General features: G+C 33.5%; 4 protein-coding genes across 4 annotated transcripts; 2 read left to right on the forward strand and 2 right to left on the reverse strand.

The window, feature by feature from the left end:
* The first annotated feature begins 666 nt into the window (after positions 1–666).
* On the forward strand, positions 667–2,413 carry LOC101264916 (GRAS family protein RAD1-like). The gene has a single exon (XM_010320809.3). It carries the CDS (start codon positions 676–678, stop codon positions 2,098–2,100), a length of 1,425 nt encoding a protein of 474 aa, XP_010319111.3. The 5' UTR covers positions 667–675; the 3' UTR covers positions 2,101–2,413.
* A 378-nt stretch (positions 2,414–2,791) lies between these two features.
* Positions 2,792–5,803, forward strand: LOC101244761 (nucleoside diphosphate kinase 2, chloroplastic). The gene is made up of 7 exons (XM_004236306.5): positions 2,792–3,079; positions 3,176–3,232; positions 3,323–3,409; positions 4,001–4,081; positions 4,217–4,329; positions 4,461–4,510; positions 5,518–5,803. The coding sequence occupies exons 1-7, from the start codon at positions 2,831–2,833 to the stop codon at positions 5,583–5,585; spliced, it is 705 nt and encodes a 234-aa protein (XP_004236354.2). The 5' UTR covers positions 2,792–2,830; the 3' UTR covers positions 5,586–5,803.
* A 207-nt stretch (positions 5,804–6,010) lies between these two features.
* LOC101244476 (GDP-mannose transporter GONST3-like) lies at positions 6,011–9,920 on the reverse strand. The gene is made up of 3 exons (XM_004236305.5): positions 9,763–9,920; positions 9,377–9,465; positions 6,011–7,609 (listed from the first exon to the last, which is right to left on the reverse strand). Exon 3 carries the CDS (start codon positions 7,601–7,603, stop codon positions 6,470–6,472), a length of 1,134 nt encoding a protein of 377 aa, XP_004236353.2. The 5' UTR covers positions 7,604–7,609; positions 9,377–9,465; positions 9,763–9,920; the 3' UTR covers positions 6,011–6,469.
* A 400-nt stretch (positions 9,921–10,320) lies between these two features.
* On the reverse strand, positions 10,321–13,503 carry LOC101244174 (uncharacterized). The gene is made up of 2 exons (XM_004236304.5): positions 13,097–13,503; positions 10,321–10,937 (listed from the first exon to the last, which is right to left on the reverse strand). Exons 1-2 carry the CDS (start codon positions 13,197–13,199, stop codon positions 10,540–10,542), a joined length of 501 nt encoding a protein of 166 aa, XP_004236352.2. The 5' UTR covers positions 13,200–13,503; the 3' UTR covers positions 10,321–10,539.
* Positions 13,504–19,709: the final 6,206 nt, after the last annotated feature.

Below are 19,709 nucleotides of genomic sequence, written 5' to 3' on the forward strand. Positions count from 1 at the left end.
ACCCACTCTGGGATTTAGAGCATGGTAGTAAAATAAAATTTCTAACTCCGCCACTGGGTTGAGGAGGGACCTGTGCTCTCTTGATTCCGAACTTATGTCGGGTCACAGGGAACTAATTTCTGGTTATTTTAAAAGATGATGGTTAAGGTTCAGTTTGCGTCATGAACTTAAGAATGTAGACTGTAGAGTCACCAAATCAGGCTCAGAACCAGATTTTTTAAAGTCCAAGGCCATGGGAGCTAGCTAATTGGTTGCTCTATGTTTAATTTAATACTATTTCTTTTCACAGACAAACTCTCTCTGTCAAGTCCTTTCTTAAGTAGTAGTTAAATTAGTTATTACTATTACATAACATCCAATAGCATTTGGACAAAATTTATCGAAATTATCAATGGACACAAGAAACAACGCCCATGAAAACTTGTATATATGAAACCCCCTCTTCACCTGTTTAGTCTTTCTTTCAAGCAGCTTTAGTTTCTTGAATTAATAAAGAGAAGAATAAGAATGATTCATGATATGGCTAATGTTTTTCTATCACTTGAGCCTTGTAATGGTGATCAAATTGGTTATGACCCTATGGAAAATGGCCTGTATCTTACTCATCACAAAGAACTGTCTTATTCTCTTAATCCTTACACATCTGTTTTGAAGAGAAATGCTCCTACTAATAACATGATCATTTCATCTTTATCTAATGACAGTGCGAGTTTTAAGAGGTTAAGGAGAACCCCAAGTCTTGGTGAGTCTTTTGGAAGCAATACCACTTTTTACAGTACTGATAGCAGCAGCAGTGGTGGCAGTTTACCGAGAATTGGTAGTAGTAATAGTGTGAATAGCTTGTCATTGCAACCAGGGATTCATTTTCGCGATCATGTTTGGGCGTTGAACCAAAGGTATCTTGCTGCTGAGGCTATTGAAGAGGCAGCAGCTGATATAATTAATCAGGAGGAGGAAAATGGGGAAGGTATGAAGTTAGTACAGCTTTTAATTACTTGTGCTGAAGCTGTGGCTTGTAGAGATAAGTCTCGTGCATCGGTGTTGTTATCGGAGCTACGTGCTAGTGCATTGGTATTTGGGACGTCTTTCCAGCGTGTAGCCTCCTGTTTCATGCAGGGGTTGGCTGATAGGCTGGCTCTGGTGCAGCCGCTTGGTACGGTTGGTTATGTTGCTACCCCTGCAATGAATAAAACAGACATTGCCTTGGAGAAAAAAGAAGAAGCTTTGAGGTTGCTTTATGAGATATGTCCACATATTCAGTTTGGTCATTTTGTGGCTAATTGCTTGATATTGGAAGCCTTTGAGGGAGAGAGTTTCATTCATGTGGTTGATTTGGGAATGAGCCTTGGTTTGCCTCAAGGTCATCAATGGCGGCGTCTTGTTCAGAGTCTTGCTAATCGCCCTGGACAGCCCCCACGCCGCCTTAGGATCACTGCTGTTGGACAGAATATCGGGAAATTGCAAATTATTGGAGATGAGCTTGAGGACTATGCAAGAAGCCTTGGTATAAATTTGGAGTTTTCAGCTGTGGAAAGCAACTTGGAAAACCTTAAACCAAAGGACATCAAAGTATACGATGGCGAGGTCCTCGTGGTTAACAGCATTCTTCAGCTCCATTGTGTGGTGAAGGAAAGCCGCGGTGCACTCAACTCTGTTCTGCAGGTAGTTCATGAACTTTCTCCAAAGATTCTAGTCCTTGTGGAGCAAGACTCGAGTCACAACGGACCCTTTTTTCTCGGGAGATTCATGGAAGCTCTGCATTATTACTCTGCTATCTTCGACTCCCTTGATGTCATGCTGCCCAAGTATGACACCAGGCGTGCAAAGATAGAGCAGTTTTACTTTGCAGAGGAGATTAAGAACATTGTGAGCTGCGAGGGACCAGCAAGAGTGGAAAGGCACGAGAGGGTGGACCAATGGCGTAGGAGGATGAGCCGAGCAGGTTTTCAAGCAGCGCCTATTAAGATGGTGTCACAAGCCAAACAGTGGCTTGCGAAAGTGAATGGACATGAAGGATTCACCATCACAGAAGAGAAAGGCTGCTTGGTTCTTGGATGGAAATCGAAGCCTATCGTGGCTGCCTCTTGCTGGAAATGCTGATCAATTATATGATCATCTTCAACAACAATGTCATTTTAGTGTGCCTATTTTCAATGTGGAGTTCAACAATAAGAACATCTGATATCTTTTTCAGATGGAGTTTGTGATGAATAAAGTTAGGCAAACATTTTCATTTTGCATATATTTGGTGTATAGCTTTGACATTTCTTTCATTTTTTTGATCCTATTTTTCCTTCCCACAATCCCAAAGAAGACAGAATCCCCAGTTGTCTATCAAAAATGTACATGTTTTTATTAGTACTTCATATTTACAAATTACAGGGATTGTACATAAAGAGAAGACATTATATTGTTCCACTGCATATATATACATTTGAAGTTCTATTAATTCAACCTGAACTCTATTACTTAGTCGTGTTTAACCAAGCTTTTTATATTATTGAGTCAATTCGAGATTGAAGCCTACATGTTTTCATTTATTGGATGTTACTAAATTAAGACTATTAATCATTTGGTATTCGATATTCACTGACCTGATTAATTCAGATTTCTTTGATTAAGATGAACGAATCTCATTCATACCACAATATACATTGCTATATAAATAAATTAAACTCAAAACATGAAACGAAGCAAAACTTGAGGGGAGATCTCTAAAATTTTCCGAAAAATAAAGGTAGGCAAGGAGGGTAATTTAGGCAATTCAGTTTTTAGGAGTGTCATCAATTTAGTGTCATAGAGGAACCTGAGGCGAAAATGAGAGAGAAAAATGGAGAGTCTTTGCATTGTAAGAGCAAGTCCTTGTGTTTCTTCTTCTTCTTCTTCACTTTCTTCCAAAACCAGTAGCTTATCCTGCGCACCCTCTTGCAGGGTTATCCTTAACCCCATCAAGAAACACCATAATTTAGCTGCATTTCAACCTGCGTTTCATCTTTTCGCGAGTACCCAATCGGGCCACCATGGCTCCAAAAGGAACCATACAGCTCGTATATTCCTTCCCCACTTGGTTGCTTCCATGGTATGTTAATATCCCTTCTAATCTGTACGTAATGCTGTATTTTAGTTGAATTTTTGCTTACCCAATTGTATTTTGGGGTCAATTTGTTTGTTTCAGGAGGAAGTGGAGGAGACATATATTATGATTAAGCCTGATGGTGTTCAAAGAGGACTTGTACGCTCTTCAGCATATTCTTCTTTGTTTATGAAGACAAAGCCCATTATTCTTAGCTCTTTGTTTAATGTTCTTGTTTAATTATGATAGGTTGGAGAGATTATTTCAAGATTTGAGAAAAAGGGGTTTAAGCTAACTGGATTGAAGCTTTTTCAATGCCCCAAAGAATTGGCTGAGGTTTGTTTCTTCTGGAGCTGAGTTTCGATGTGAATAACACAAAAGAAAATTCAATTAGTTGACATTTCTACAGTTCTACTCATGCCCTAATCCATCCCCACCCCAACGCAAACACTCACGTTCTCGCGAAACCTCTTTTACCTCCCTACCATTTAAGGCTTGAAATTCTAAGATTTGATAGGTTGGAGAGATTATTTCAAGATTTGATAATGCATCTGGATTTAAAGTTTAATGTTTAACAAAATTTCATGTCACATTTTCACGTATTTTGGACTAATGGGAAATGAAAAGAAGCATGAATCTAATGGGAAGCAAAGATACATGATCTAATACTTAGAAGTAGGATCTTTACATCCAGATAAATCCTTGTAAAGCAGTGGCTAATGGATGGTCTGACAATTAAGATTGTATCGATTTTTCTATTTTTGATCTACTTTTTTTTATTGTTATGTTTGTTTTGTCGATCAAAAAAAGGGAATCCTATCACTATGTTAATGTTCTGAATCGTTTCTCGAGTCTAATTATAGTTTCACTTTCCTGTGAATCTTGTAGTTTTGGCTAAAGTTGCTCAGAAGTTGTTAATTGTGACAGGAACATTACAAGGACCTGCAATCCAAATCATTCTTCCCCAAGCTGATCGATTACATTACCTCTGGTCCTGTTGTCTGTATGGTAGGATTCTTTCCATTTAGCCCATTTCCATCATTCACTAGTTGAAACCAAGTTATATGGAAGTCCAATGAGTTTTACCCTATATATGTCTTTGACATTCTGCCGAGCTTCCTAATTTCTTTCATCTCTGGAAAGGCCTGGGAGGGTATTGGTGTTGTAGCATCTGCTCGCAAGCTTATAGGAGCCACTAATCCTCTTAATGCCGAGCCAGGTACAATCAGAGGAGATCTTGCTGTTCAAACTGGAAGGTTGGTACAACAGATATTAGTGTTTACTGTTTAGTTTACTCTTTGTGGTTCAATAAGTACACTGTCATTGTACTTCCAACTTTTGAATATTGCCAAGCACTTACTTGATTTCCATGACAATCTGTTTGCAGAAATGTGGTACATGGAAGTGATAGCCCTGAGAATGGCAAGCGTGAGATAGGTAAAATAGTTTCCCAGAGATTGTTTGGCTTATAGAATCGCTTAATCTGGTTTCAGCACTATGTTTGTTTGCCTGAGAGAGTCATTACATGTCTGAAAGTAACGGCTTCAGTTTCCTTATCTTTGAGGATAAGTAAAATATGGAACCTTATTTCGTTCAGACGCTGACCTCCTATTTACTCCCATTAATTTTGCCTGGATACTTATTTGACTAGAAACAAGCTCACAATAATGTTAAAAGATGATAATGCTGCACTCTGCCTTCACTTTGGAGTTATCACCCCCAATTTTCTGATTGTCATTGGATGTTTTTACATAGATGCTTTTTCTATTCAGGAATGATACTTTCTTGGTTTTGTACTTCAAAAATGTACTATTAAGTGTTGCAATGGTCCTCCTGTATATATTTAACTCGTCATGTGAGCAAATGGAGGTGAAGAACATTGTTTTACTGAGATATGATTCTCCAGTTCACTGCCTAAATCTCTCTTTTATCTCTGTTTTGCTATAATGTGCCTTTGTCTTCACTTCCCTTTGAAAGTTTGATAGGGTAATCATGAGGAAAGACCAGAAATGAAGTTATCTATCTTATTGTTTATAAGTTATAACACAATCAAAATGGGATACCTAAAGAGACGTCACCTTTTGAGACGTAGAGCTTAAACAGACTGCAAAATATGCAGTATGTGCTTGCCTATTCATTCCTCGTATAGATGCTTTTTTGTACATCCACCACCAACCTACTTAAGTTAAATTCTAAACAAGCTCTCTCTATGATGACTTTGAAGAAGTGAGAGATCTTGTTCACAACTGCTGTCTGTTGCTAAAGTAAGATGACTGAGGAGTTAATTTGTGTTGAGAAGAAGCTGAGACCCATCTATAACTAGGATGTTTTCGATTGAAATGATTAAGTAGTTCTTGTGCTTTCTAATTTAAGATTTTTGTGCTGATTGAATTGAAAACAGAAAGGGAATTGATGTAATATCTCTGTTCATTTCCTTTCTGCAGCTCTTTGGTTTAAAGAAGGTGAACTTAGCTCCTGGACACCAGCTCAACAGCTTTGGTTGACAGAATAATGTCCCAACGAGATATGATTTGGAGGTTTCAGTTTCCTTAATCTGCAGGGGAAGGATGAATTCAATTTTGTAATACTATCATTGTGCCATTGCAATTAACGTTTCTTTAAAAAAAAATGTGTTCATGGAGCAATTCTAAAGGGCTCATTACAACATCTTCTTGAATGAAATTGGACGTGTTACGTGTTCTGCATAATGGTATACTAAACTTTTGATTTCAGTAAATAGTTGGATTCGCTTTGGGCATGTCAACTAAATTTTAAAACAATTCAAAATAGCGAAATAATTGTGTAAAGCATTTGTACATTGTGACAGACTATTAGGATATGTCCATCCTTACAGTCACATATGAATAAAAAGTTGTCTACATTAGAACTATTTACATGCTAATTCCCATTCAAGAGGACTTCTAGCATGTACATGACTTTACTAACCATACTTGAAGAAGATATATTCATCTAGTGTGTAACACAAATTACTGGGAAGAAGCATGGCACTGGTTTGGGTACAGGAGTCCAAATAGTCTGTCACCACCATGTCGAACAAATGCATTAAACAAATACTTATCCATCATCACCTGCTGTTCGAATTGGGAGGAGAAACCTTACTACTATCAGTTATAGCTGAATACGAATCAAAACTACAGAAGATAAACTTATCACGTACTTCTGCAAAATTGAAGGTAGCTGACTTCATACCCATGAATACAATGTAACGATCCACTATCCTTTTTCCTCATGGAATTCGCTCCAAGTAACTAGCAGCTGACTACATACCCAATCTGGCAGTTAAGACAGCACTGGGTTTTTGACAATGTGTATAATTGAATTTCAACAATATCTTTGACATACAACAATGAAAAGGGAACTCTTCCCAAGAATATGTTATTGCTTCTCATCTTCAGATTGTGTAGCTTGCTTCTCATTCTCAGCACTCTGTATGCTACTTTGCATTTCAAGAAGTTTTTCTTGCTCCTCATCAGCTGCTTGTGGATTTACATCGTTCACAGCCTTAGGCTTGTTGCTCGTGGATTGCTGGTACATAACACCACCAAGCATGCAGATCAAGAGTCCCACTGTTCCAACAAGAGTCGAGTGCTTATCCCAGATAACTAGATTTATCACCACTGTCAATAGTTTGTTCACTATGCCAAGAACAGTAAAGCCAGTCGCAGATATTGTTCTACGGCAAGAAAATCCAAAGAAAGAGATAGCTAAACCAAACAAACACGACAGGGCTACGGGTAACACCACTTGAAAACTGTACCAATCTGACTCATCCTGAATTTCATGCTTTATTTTTTTCAGTTCGCCCATTATAAGCAGCTCAATAGGAAAAAGCATCAAAGCCTCAAGATTGTTGTATAACACGAGTCCCCACGTGTTTAAGCCAATTGTCATTACGACATGCTTGATATAAACAAAATCAATGGACATGCTCACTAAGTACGCCACTGCCCAGCTATAAGCTGTAAGTGTGAACTGGTAATCAGTAGTGACATAGAGCACACTACCAGCAAAGATTGTACCCAGAGACGCCCATGTTTTAATAGCTGGCCATGGTTGGTGCAAGTAGAGGGTCTCTCCTATTGCAACAAAGATGGGGACAGCTGATCTGAAGACAATAAAAGTGTCAACATTGGCATGGAGGAGAAGTTCACTGTTCGTAAAAAGAGAGAGATAAAATATAATTGAAGCTGGCAGAAACCGCCACATTGTTTTAAGATCAAGCTTATCATGTTCTAGAACCTTGAGCCACCCGCACATGAGAACTCCAGCTGCACTTGTGAAATACTGCAGCGCAGTTAGTGCCCCTGGGTAAGGAAATTTCATGACGGCCCACTTGTTAATGATGGAAAGTAATGATGCTGATAGACAGTACCCAGCAGCTATTCCATAAACTGATGCTTGCTGAAGTAAACCATCGTACCAAGTCAATTGTAGACTGGGTGGTGGTGAAGAAGCATCCGGAGACTTCCTAGCATCTCCATCTTTAGGATTTTCCACATCATTTGACATTTATATCTAAAAAAAATAACAAAAATACATATTTTCTTAGAATATTATCTTTTACATTTTATGAAAAAGTAGTATTTTTTTTTTACAAGCAAGCATGCAGAACCTACGCCTGCTGCTTTATACAGAAAAAGTCATATGCCAGAGCATTCACCAACAATCATTTTGGTCATGTGCATCAACCATTTTGAACTGGTCGGGACCAACTGTATGACTCCTCTTAATGCATTCTTCTCTTTAGGCACATTTCATTTTACATTAAATAATTTGTCATTAAGGCAAATTAGGAGCTCGATAAAACTATAGGTTCTTTGAATTTCATACATATCCTTACACAGACATACAGTCCTTAATCATACTAAAGAAGCTCCTCATGGACACTGATGGTATCATCTATACAGATCCTTTATTCTGTTGTGTTTTAATCTAAGTTACATTCCATATTGATACTGCGAAATTGTAGGATTTTTGAGACAATTTCTTCTCCGTGTGATTTTAAATCTACCTCTTTCTATATCACCTTCAATCATCATAGTCATAAAAATCAAATTTATTAAAATAATGCTCCTTCCGTTTCAATTTGTTTGTCTTTCTTTCCTTTTTAGTCCACTTCAAGAAGAATGCTTCTTTCCTTTTTGGCAACTCCTTTATTCTAACTTTCCACATAAGATTTTTAAAACCACAATATTAAAAGGTATTTGGTACATTCTACATATCGTTTAAGATCACAAAATTCAGAAGTTCTTTTACTTTTTTAAACTCCGTGTCAAGTCAAAATCAGACAAACAAATTAAAGCGAAGAGAGTCACAACTTAGTGGCCCTCTCCAATTCTTCTCCCTGATACTCCCTCTGTCCCTATTTAGTTGTCCACTTTAGAAGTGACACACATATTAAGGCACCAATTATTACCATAGGATAGTTATAATTTTACCCTTAACTTAAAAGATTATGCAACTCTCCAAGTATAATAAATGTATTTTCTGGTTCCAAAAAGCATGCATTACAACTTAGTAGTACTAGAATTTTTATAGAATTAAATAAGGACATATTAGGAAAAAAAATTCAAGGTATGAGTTTCTCTAATGCGTAAATAAGTAAATTGGTCAGGCTCAAAACCAAACGAACTAAGCCTACGGCACTCAGTGCCAGTTTGAATTAACTTATTTTTAGGTGCTTTTGACTTTTAAGTAGTTTACAATTTTGAAGTGTTTGGAAAGATTATAAAGTGCTTTTAAGCATCTACTTTTAGGCCAATTTTTTTAAAACTAAGTCAAAAGTAGTAACCACCTACTTATGACTTTCAACTTACGAGTAAACTTTTTATAAGCACATCCAAACAGGCCCTCAGTTCAATGCTACTTCAGTGAGGACGGCACTTCATTTCTAACCTAACTAGGCAATATTAGTCATTGACAGAAAATTCAGTACACTCAGTAAAGGTGTCCTCCCATATTCACTTAGCAAAGCATAAAATAAAGAGCAGTATTCTGCCAAGCTTCTATTTATTACCGTAAAGGATATTGGAAAATGTATCTTGCCAATACGATTAGTTGACTTTCTTAACATTTTAAACAAACTGGATATTAAGAGGATCCACATTTGTTATGGTTCTGCTTTAGATCTATCAACGTTACATACTGCATCAAACATACTTGTAACAGATTTGCATTGAAGTACTATCCTCCAACTAGTTCAATCTCTCTTTAAACATATTAGAATCTGGAAAAAAAATCAAGTTGCAATCTCAATAATCACAGTGAAGTAGCACAACTTACAACAACCGCGTACTGCTTCAGAGCACAGCTGACCAGAAGAGTGATCCTCCCAATTAACTAGAAGCCACTAGTTTCCTTAGAAGAAAACTCTGCAAAAAAAAACAAAGTAGCATAGTTAGAAGACAACAGTGAAACAAGCAAAGCAGATAACACAAATACAACAATACAAATAGTGACACACATTGTTGAAATGACAGTAGATAAGATTCGGAGCCACAATTGGTCGCGTATCGATTAACATGGATATGGAAATATAAAATGCGGTGGAAGAAGCCAATGACGGTGGATTTAGACCGGTGCATTGACGATGGGTCGTGACAGTGTAAGAGCATTTAGCCTGGGTATAGCTCGAAAATTAGGGTTTGAGGAGGAAGAGAGGGACTTACCGTTAAAGATCACGAAACAGGAGGAAGACAGTGGCCGCTGATGATCCCGGTGGAGTTGTCGGTGGCTCGAATACGCCGGAGAGTAAGAAATAGAGCGCAATGGAAGTAAAAGGACGAATGGGATAATAACGCAAAATGAAAGTAGTAAAAGGACGAATGGGATAATAACGCAAAATGAAAGTAATTTAATCGCTGTTAAGCCCTTTGCTTGTTTTAAAATTGTCACAATAAATCCTCGAGTTATCACAAAAGAATACATAAGCCCTCAAGTTTAATACATGTACTAGCTTCTTTCTTCATTTATCAACAAACCATATAATAATATTATCAAAAATAAACATAGAATATGATCAAAGTAAAATTGGCTAAACTCAGCGAGGCCAATTTGAGATCCAAATTAGTATTATGTTTTTTGGGTTTTGCTGGCTACTATTGAAAGTTTTTAGAGATTCTTAACTTTTTAAGTTTTAACTGTCCAATGCTTGTGACAGGAAAATTGTTGTTGCAGACAAATTCAGATGACTTTGTTGTATACTTCAATAGGTTCAAAGCTCAAACTTAACGAAATTAAACCAACATTGCTCGAAGTTAAACTGTTTTTGGTCGATTAACATGGAAATGGAGGACTAAATTACAACATTTGAAGAATTGGCTTCATTCATCCATCATTTATAAAGAACTCGTGCACAGCAATAAATAAAAAATACAAGATGACAAAGAGACCACCATGAGAGCAATGCAACAAGTAGAAGACTTGAGCAAAAGTCTTGATTCACATCATAGGGGAACAAATGTGTTCCTGTTTGTGGACTGTACTGAGCTGCTCATCAACTGAGAATTGTTAGGACTAAGTGAAGAGTTTGCAGAACAAGTGTTCTCTTCTATATCCATTGCATTCTCCTCATTTATGCCTCCAGCACACTGAGAACTTCTATACCTGGAAAACATGTAAGCAAGTGAGAGGTTCTTCTTCTTTGCTTCTTTCAAGGAGCCTATGGGCTGACAACTACTGGTATCTTCAAGATATTCCCTGGAAGAATCAGTATCAGTTATTGATAACTCCTCTCTGGGTGAATCTCCTGAAGTAATGCAACATATATTTCCATCTACTGAACTCTCTGCAGGAAAGCTTGTATCTCGCCGAGAGCCTTCCCGTAGCTTCAGAAGGGTTGTCTCTGCATTAGAAGGGGAATAATTTATCAACTACTAAGTACTAACTATTTTCACTTTGAGAAGTATATCTGCTCTTTATCTATGGCACACTCCATTATTTCCAATACCAATGTGATTTCTCGAATCTGAGGAAGTGCTATACAACTGATACAAATAGCAAATTGGAGGATAGGCAGATTATCTGAGAACCTAGGATATGCTAAAACTGAACTTTGTTTCTTGCATGTTTAACATGAAGGTTATTTCATCATCAATGAAACATGAAGCATGACAAGCTGTACTACTTTTGACTGTGTGACTCAAAGGATCATCGTAGAACTAAAAGATGGAAGAGAAAAAAAACCATGACAATGAAACAAGCTGGCGGAGAAGGCAAAGGCCATAGGAGTAAAAGCTTCTTCCAACGAAGTTATTCGCTCATAAATTTACACAAAGCCCCTCCGTCCCAAATTGAAATTCATATTGTTGACTATAATGATAAAGATCAGAAGTCAGATGTATTGTTTAAGGTTGACAAAAAGAGTGTGGTGGCAAAAGTTAGTTATTTGTTTTTGCTGAAAATAGAAGAAAGAGAATGCTTCATTGAGAAGGGAAAACCAAAAGCATTACAACTATAAGGGATGTATAAGATATACTTCAAAGTTCAAACTTAAAGCCTCAAGAAATATAGACATTTATTTGCAGCTGCACTTAAACAAGAAGCTGCAACCATTATATATATATATAGGACAAAGGGAGTAAATTGAATCCGTAGTTCTGAAAACCAAATGATCATCGAGACCATTTAGATGCTCTTAGCAAAACTCAGAAGCAACCTGAACCATCTTTTTAAGTTTAGTTATCACTGAAATACACAAGATGATTAGGTGGCATATGTTATCTGTCTGTCCCAAAACCATGACATACAATTTACAATGAAATTTACAAGTCCTTAGCAAGTCTATTCATACCAACATTTAAGCTTTAGTTATATTTTCCTGCAAGGCTTCAAAACTATACTCAACACAAGTGAATGGAGTTTCCTGTATCCTACTATTTTATTGGCAAGACTATAAGTACTTCGGTTGTTTCACACTTTACACAGACTGCGGCTCGGGCAGTAACCTGAGTTAATACTAGAACTCGATTTCTCATTCCTCGTGCTAGAGATGTACAACCATATGATAATTGTCTTATTAGGTCATCCACATTCATTGTATCGGAGCATAGGAGTTTGATTTAATTCCATGTATCTACTTCTACCAGTATATTTACAGATAGCATACTCGGCTACAAATTTTAAATGCCGTACCAAGGAAGCTTTCCCTCTCTACTACAAGGACTCATAAAACCTTCTTTCAGCATGGGTTTTAATAAACAAATGTTAAAAGTTGAAACATTAATTAATCAGATACTCATTAGCCTGACTGAGTGAAATTAGTCCAGTCCTGGGTGTCTTTAGTTGGCTCTACCAGTCTCTCAATCTTCTTTGGAAGATCCATCATCTAGGTATCGACCTTGTTGAGCTCTCCTTAACTGAAAGTTCCTATTTTGTTCCACTCAATTTATTACTCTCGACCACTTTAAGGGAAATGATCTTAAGATTATTACTGCTTACTCCTGAGTAGCTCATATGAGCACATTCCATTCCGCCATAACCACTCTTTAAAATTCAATACAGCTCTCAAACTATATGATCCTCATCACCATTCAACTAATACTGGTAGTTGTCATACTAAGGACTCTTGAATCATAGGTACTCATTGTCATTTACGTTCAAAGCAATTTCATCCTGAATTTTATTCTCTAGTCATTGGAAGTTATTTTCTCATTGTTATTGTATTTGATTACAAAAATTAGGGAATTTGGAGATTCAAATGAAAAAGGAACCTATCGTCTTCTACGCATTCTACAAAATCAATTCACTGATAATGACAACACAATGTTGTGTTTCTGTCAACAATATCATAACTCATTTAATAATTCCCAATAATGATAAAAAAAATCTACACTAACGAGGCATTAGTCGCTGCTGCTTTAATTCATCAGTTATTAATAAATATATTCTTCAATTCTTATTTATCCACCTACGAATCAACAAATTATAATTGCAGAATACAGAAGAGATACCAAATGATTTGCGAAGATTGCGGAATTGAGAAGGAGAAGAAAAAAAAAGTACCATAGATGGAGAGAGAATCAGCTTTGATGATCTTCGACGATGGCCTCTCCAACTCCAATTGCTCCAGCGAGCTGATCGTCGATCGTCTTACTCTTCCCAGCATTCTCCCTCTCCTTCTCCCTCTCTACAGATTTGAGAAAATTCCCAAATAAGGAACTCAAATCTACTGGGCGGCAAAAACAAAATGAAGTAAAATTCGCGGGAAGTGAAAAATAAATGTGGGCTTAAATTCCTTCCTAAAAACTAAAAATATTTGGGCCAATCTTTTTTGCCTAGCTGAGCCTTCGACGGTCGAAATGCACAAAATAGCCACTTTCTGACTCCCATTTAAGGTATAGCCTATTTATAAGTTTTTGCAAGTTTAGCTACCTTAAAATCAACTAATAAACCTATGAAGTTGAAAAAAAGAAAAATTAAAAATAGATTTGAAGTAGGCTAGTTAAAGCAAAAAATGGAATAAATTGTTAAAAATAAAATTCTTCATACAACTAGGGTCCCAAATTTCAGTCATGGTAATCGTAAACCTGAGATATTTTTATTTGAAATTTAGCTTAACAATTCATTATATCGTATTTGTATCTGATTTAAATTTTTAAAGTGTTAGACATACAATAGTTTAGTAGGGAAAAAAAGGTAAAACTACATTGGGACTCTTCTAGACTTGACAATATTGTTCGGTGCACACCTAGACAGGGGGTGGAGGCAGCATATAATGAAGTTTCGAATTTCTACGATGAAGAATATTACTATTTATATATAGTTAAAATTATAATTTAGATATGTACAACAGATGTTGAACCCCTTTCTACTAATTTATGTGTCTACTTTTCAGATTTAAACCTTTTCATTAAAATTTCTGACTTCGCTACTGGCCACCGCATGAAAATACTATTTGGTCTTAAGTACTCTCATGGACATAAATGACATTCGGATGAAGTGCGATACACGTTTTGCCACATGAAACCTTTTGTGCATGAAAATGTTTTATTATCTCTTTAAAAAATTGTGATTTTTTTCGGCTAAATTTGTAAAATTAAGTGGGATCTGTTGTTCAGTTGTTTTTAATTTAGATAAAGAAATGAATGAATATATAGTTGAAATAAATTACCATTGCATTTAAAGAATAAATAAAATGAAAATATAATTGGGACTTATTATAAAATGAATCTCATAATATATAACTATAAAGAGAAGAAGACAAAATAAGTGGATCAAGGAGAAAATTTTTCTTCTTCGTTGTGTCCTACAAATAGTGAGTGAAGTTGTATTCATGTACGTATATTTTCAAGGTGATATAAACATTTATAGATAACTATGTACCTACTAGCTTGGACATTTAACGTGGTGACATTTGGGGTGATATCTTAACACTATATATAGAGATATCATTCATCATTTGTAAAACACACTTGAATAATTTTCTTTCATCTACTTGTCTTATCTTCTTTTCTTTATAGTTATATGTTCTGAACTTGTTTTTATAACAGACTCTACTATTCTGAATAAAATTTCTAAATTTGGCTAAAAATAATAAAACTTTGCAATTTTCTACAATTTTTATCCAAAAAAAACACAAAGTTAATTGAAACAGTTAATCATTGCATTTAAATAAAAAAATACACAATTCAAATAATATTATTTCGGCTAAAAAAAAGATTAATTCGATAAAAAATAATAAGATCTAGTCATTTTTTAAATAAAAGAGAGAAATATCAATTGCAAAAAAACACTCATTTACGGAATAAAACATGTCAACTTTAAGGATTTCGAAAATCGAGGTATTCTGCTTTTAGAAAAAAAATAAAATACTTCGTTTAAACTCACTTGTATATGTTTATGAATAATAATATAACCCTTTCTACTTTTATTAATTCAATACGTTCATTTAACACTTTATTCAAAATTTAAAATAATTATTATAACCCTTTCTACTTTCATTAATTCAATACGTTCATTTAACACTTTATTCAAAATTTAAAATAATTATTGATATTTTGAAATTTCGAATCGAGATAGCTCTGTACTAAGAATTGAAATAGCAATATCTACTGATCATTAATAAGGTCTCAAAATAGCTTCTAATAATTGGACTCAAGTTGAAATACATGACCCCCCACAATTTGGGCATCTAATAATTTTGCACTTTATATTTGTCCCCATTGCACTGTTTTTTTTTTTTATTGTACAAATTATATTACTACCATTTTAAAAATATCCTACTGCACTAATATTAATTATCTTTAATTATAAAGTACTTTTAACTCTTAATTGGACGGATCAATGGATTTTTGGAATACTGTTTTCAGATGGGATAGCTAACGATGTTTCATAAGTTTTTTTCATCATTTTATGTTGAATAATTCTGAGAATAAATTATACTCATCATCCAACGTAGAATTTACAAGCCTCGTGAGGTAATTCTAGATCAATTGATTCGTGAATTGAAATTGATAAAGATATTTCATTGGATATTATATTTTATTCTATCTTTTAATTATATGAAATAACAATCCACTACTTTACAACAATAACATATAATTAATTAGCTAGTACCTCAAATCACAGATAAAGTAAAGTTAATCCGAAAATTATAATTTTTCATCTCACGTACTAAGAGCTTCCATATATGAGATAATATTTCATTATTTTCGTACAAAATAATGGAATAAAATAATAGCAAAATTAATTATAAATCAATACCTCAAGTAAAGTTAACTCTAAAATTAATATTTTCATCTCACTTACCAAGGCCTAACAAGAGAGTACTTACCCTGAAATTAAAAGGATTAATGATTAATTATACTTCATACTCTCAATATGTAAAAATAATAATTTATATATCTATATACTACTATAGCAAATGGGAACTTAATTAATAGCTACATTCGACACAAAAGTTTCAATATATATATCGAACGTTGATACAGAAAAAAAAAAACTAACAATTATATAGCTATGATCGATTACATCTGATTACTTCGATCGTAACAAATTTTACAAGTGGGAAGTAGTAGTGCAAGCAATACAAGCAAGTAAGAGAATAGCAGCAGAAGCACCATCTTCTTCAACATTTGAACTACTTCTCTTGAACTTATTTGTTTTCCCTTTCTTACATTGTACTATTTGATAATTACTATTTTTCACTTCTGTTTGTTGCCTTATCTTCATTGTTGCTTCTACTCTTGACACCATATTTGGGAAAAAAAAATAGTTAGATATTTTTTAATATATTTTTTTTATGAAGAGAGATGAGAAAGATATAATGTGCATGAGAATAAATGTTGATGCACTCTCTCTTTATATAGACTCCATCAAACACACATGACTCTCTCAGCTGAATTATTTAATTATGAATTAAAGTAACATGAATAGAGGTGGATAGAATAGTAAAAAATTTATTTGGCTTTCCTAGGGTAAAGTTACATATTTCGTCGATCGGTTAAAAATAATTAGATTTGTTAATATTTTCTTTGTTATCTATCACGATATTATCATATTATAACTTTTTTTCATAGACGTCACACTACTTTAATTTTTTTCTTCATATTTTACTTGAGTTTGATGCATTTGAGCTGAGGTTTAAAAAAAACATTCTGCATATATTCTATCTTTTCCAGAATTCGTTTAGTGAATTAAATTGAACATGCTATTGTTACTAAAATATACACTATTTTGTGTCAAAACAATATATTTTATCTGTATTGTACATTAACATACAATTACTGGCTATTAATTTGGTGACAGTCTATTAATGCCAATTTATTTTCATTATTTTTGCAAAAATGGTGTTTAAATAACTTATGTATTTTATTTATTTGTAATCGTCAATAATTACATAAAAATAGTGAGATTACGGCCTTTTTCCCAAACTCCCATGTGAATAATTCGTACTTTAGTTGGTCCCAATAATTTCAAATTTTGAAAATGATTTATTCCGTTACATGTGTGTTTACCCAACATGTCTGTCATTTGCCAATTTTGTATTAATTCCCAAAGTAACTAATATAATAATTATGTTTAAGATCAATCAGATAATTTAAATATGAATTATTGATTAATCTCATAAATATAACTTCAAATAGAACCTGTTAGAACTTAGAACTAGTCAAATTAGGCCTAAGGTATAACTTTTTATTTTATGCTTTTACATTAGCTAACAATGAAATTCGCGAATAAAAGAGTTCAATATTTGAAATAAATTGTGTCGTATAAATTGAGACGTATCGTAGAGGGTAATATATTTACCCTTTCCTTGTCTTTTACCCTAGATGGGGAGGAAAAGTTTTACATGTTTATTTTCTATCCAACTTCAGAGCTTTCATAGGAAAAGTAAAGATAATGATAAAACTTTATTTTAGAGCCCATAATTTTCAAAACCTTATATACCACCAAAGCCAGCCTTGCAACAGAAAAAAAAAAAAAAGTAGAAAAAAGATGGTTGAGAAAAAGGTTAAAAGTCTGTGAATATATTGTCTATATGCATGGTTATTCATGTGGTCACAACATTAATTAATATATCATTTTACCTGTATACCTTTTTATATACAAGTATATATCATATAATTCAAACCTAACAAGGAGGGAGACATGGTCCTAGAAGTACTGATGGAGTCAGAATTTCAATAAGATGGTTCAAAATCTAAAAAGTAGACGCATTAAGTAGTTAAAAGGGGTTCGAAATCTAATATATATATATACTTAAAAAATTATTTTAACTATATATATATATATTATATAATTTTCCGTCGAAGGAGATTCGAATGAAATCCGGTGGCTCTGCCACTGCCTAAAAGGGGTGGTATTTTTTATGACAGGTGGTTTTTTGGGTTGGTTTTTGTGTACTTATTAATTTCATGAAAATACAGTATATACTTATTAACGGTTTTAATTAGATAATTTTATTTATCAAAATTAAAATAAATGATAATTTTGTTTTTGTTGAAATTTAAATTTGAGACCTCGTAATTCTTAATTGATGCACTAATTTTACGTAAATGTGGAATAACGTTGTATAATATCAAAACTAGAAAGGATATGTTGGTAACTATGTCTCCTCTTTAATTTAAATATAAAACCTCGAATCACTTTATTGACTTTTAATATGTTAATAAATTCGATCGAGTAATTAGATGATTTGCTTAAGCCACTAATATAATGAGAAAAATGTTTTATTCTCTTTGAGTAAACACGTGTCTATGTTATATATATAATATATAATATATTCATGTGTTTGTATTTTAAAAATTATTTTTTATTATTTGTATTAGAGTCTGATTAATTTAGATTCATGTTGAATAAAACTCATTTAAATATGTTATTTTCTATCAAGAATCTTTTCCTACCGAAAATTCAAAATCGAAACCTTTAATTAAAAAAATAGAGACTTATCAACCACACCCCATCTTAATTTTTGATTATCCACGACCACACATAATTAGGCAACTATTTTAGCACATGCCTAATATAATGCACCAATGGTCTTGTTGTTCATAATGCATCAATAATTAAATGTCTTGATTACTTGGAATTGTTTGTCATGTTGCGTTTTTCGAAAGTTAATTTGACTAATTTTTAAAGTGAAATTAGATCACATTAATTCGATAATTTAAATTAAAAAAATAGATATTCTATAACTATATGAAAAGTACTATAAATTGCAATTTTTTGCATATTAATATGATGAAAAATTACATCTTAAAATATTTGTCAAAATTTTTATAATTTAACTCTAAAAATAAAAACTTTGACAAATATTTTCGAACGAAGGAAGTACAATTAAAGACTAAACACTACTTTGTTCAAGTACATAAAATAAACTCTATTTTGGTCGTATTTAGCATTGGATACTCATTGACTCTCCAACATATATATAGTTAGGTAGAATCAACTGCTTAATAATGTATTTGTCTGATAATTAATGATCTTAGCAAAATTATAATCAAAGCTTTATATTCTTCATCATTGGATGATTCGTTAATTAATAGTAAGTAGCTAAGGAAACATTATTTTTGTACCCTCATATTCCTAAATAGTGTGGATAAATAATTACTAGTAATACATTGTTATCTTTAAAATTTGGAATTATACTAAAAACTCTTTAGTATAATTGAATAAAAGAAACTTGTTTTTTTTTTTGTGGGGATTTTTTATTTAGTCAACAAATACTTGAAGTTCGAAATTATGAAATCCCATGTGCAAATCCATGTGAGCATGTTCCAACTGACCCCTAGTTTTTTTTTTTATGCTTTGTCACTCTCATAAGCCTTATATATCTCTACTATAATTTTTTTAATTATTATTTATAAACTTAGACGTGAGTAATCAGTTTATATATACTTCAATTATTTTATTAGATATTTATTATTTATAAACTTAGACTTGAATAATCAATTTATAATTGACTTTAATTTGTTAATCAAATTTGAACAAATACGAGAAAATCACATTCGTAAATAATATTTTCTTTTTCTTTTATTAAGAAATAAATCCCAGATCTCATAATTATTTTTCTCATTTATAACAGTATAAAGTTGTCAAAATCAAGTCTCAATTCGAAGTATTGTCTTCTGATAAAATATCTCCATATATATGGCTAAATAAGAAAGACTTCTAT

The sequence above is a fragment of the Solanum lycopersicum genome, chromosome 3 (assembly GCF_036512215.1).
Source record: "Solanum lycopersicum chromosome 3, SLM_r2.1".
NCBI classification, from domain to species: domain Eukaryota; kingdom Viridiplantae; phylum Streptophyta; class Magnoliopsida; order Solanales; family Solanaceae; genus Solanum; species Solanum lycopersicum.

Bases quoted from the DNA above. Each gene is read 5' to 3' on its own strand.
- LOC101264916 (XM_010320809.3), top strand. From the start codon at position 676: ATGATCATTTCATCTTTATCTAATGACAGTGCGAGTTTTAAGAGGTTA.
- LOC101244761 (XM_004236306.5), top strand. From the start codon at position 2,831: ATGGAGAGTCTTTGCATTGTAAGAGCAAGTCCTTGTGTTTCTTCTTCT. The intron at 3,233-3,322 runs GTACGCTCTTCA...TAATTATGATAG, and splicing joins ATGGTGTTCAAAGAGGACTT to GTTGGAGAGATTATTTCAAG. The intron at 4,511-5,517 runs GTAAAATAGTTT...TCCTTTCTGCAG, and splicing joins GAATGGCAAGCGTGAGATAG to CTCTTTGGTTTAAAGAAGGT.
- LOC101244476 (XM_004236305.5), bottom strand. From the start codon at position 7,603: ATGTCAAATGATGTGGAAAATCCTAAAGATGGAGATGCTAGGAAGTCT.
- LOC101244174 (XM_004236304.5), bottom strand. From the start codon at position 13,199: ATGCTGGGAAGAGTAAGACGATCGACGATCAGCTCGCTGGAGCAATTG. The intron at 10,938-13,096 runs GTACTTTTTTTT...CTTCTAATGCAG, and splicing joins TGATTCTCTCTCCATCTATG to AGACAACCCTTCTGAAGCTA.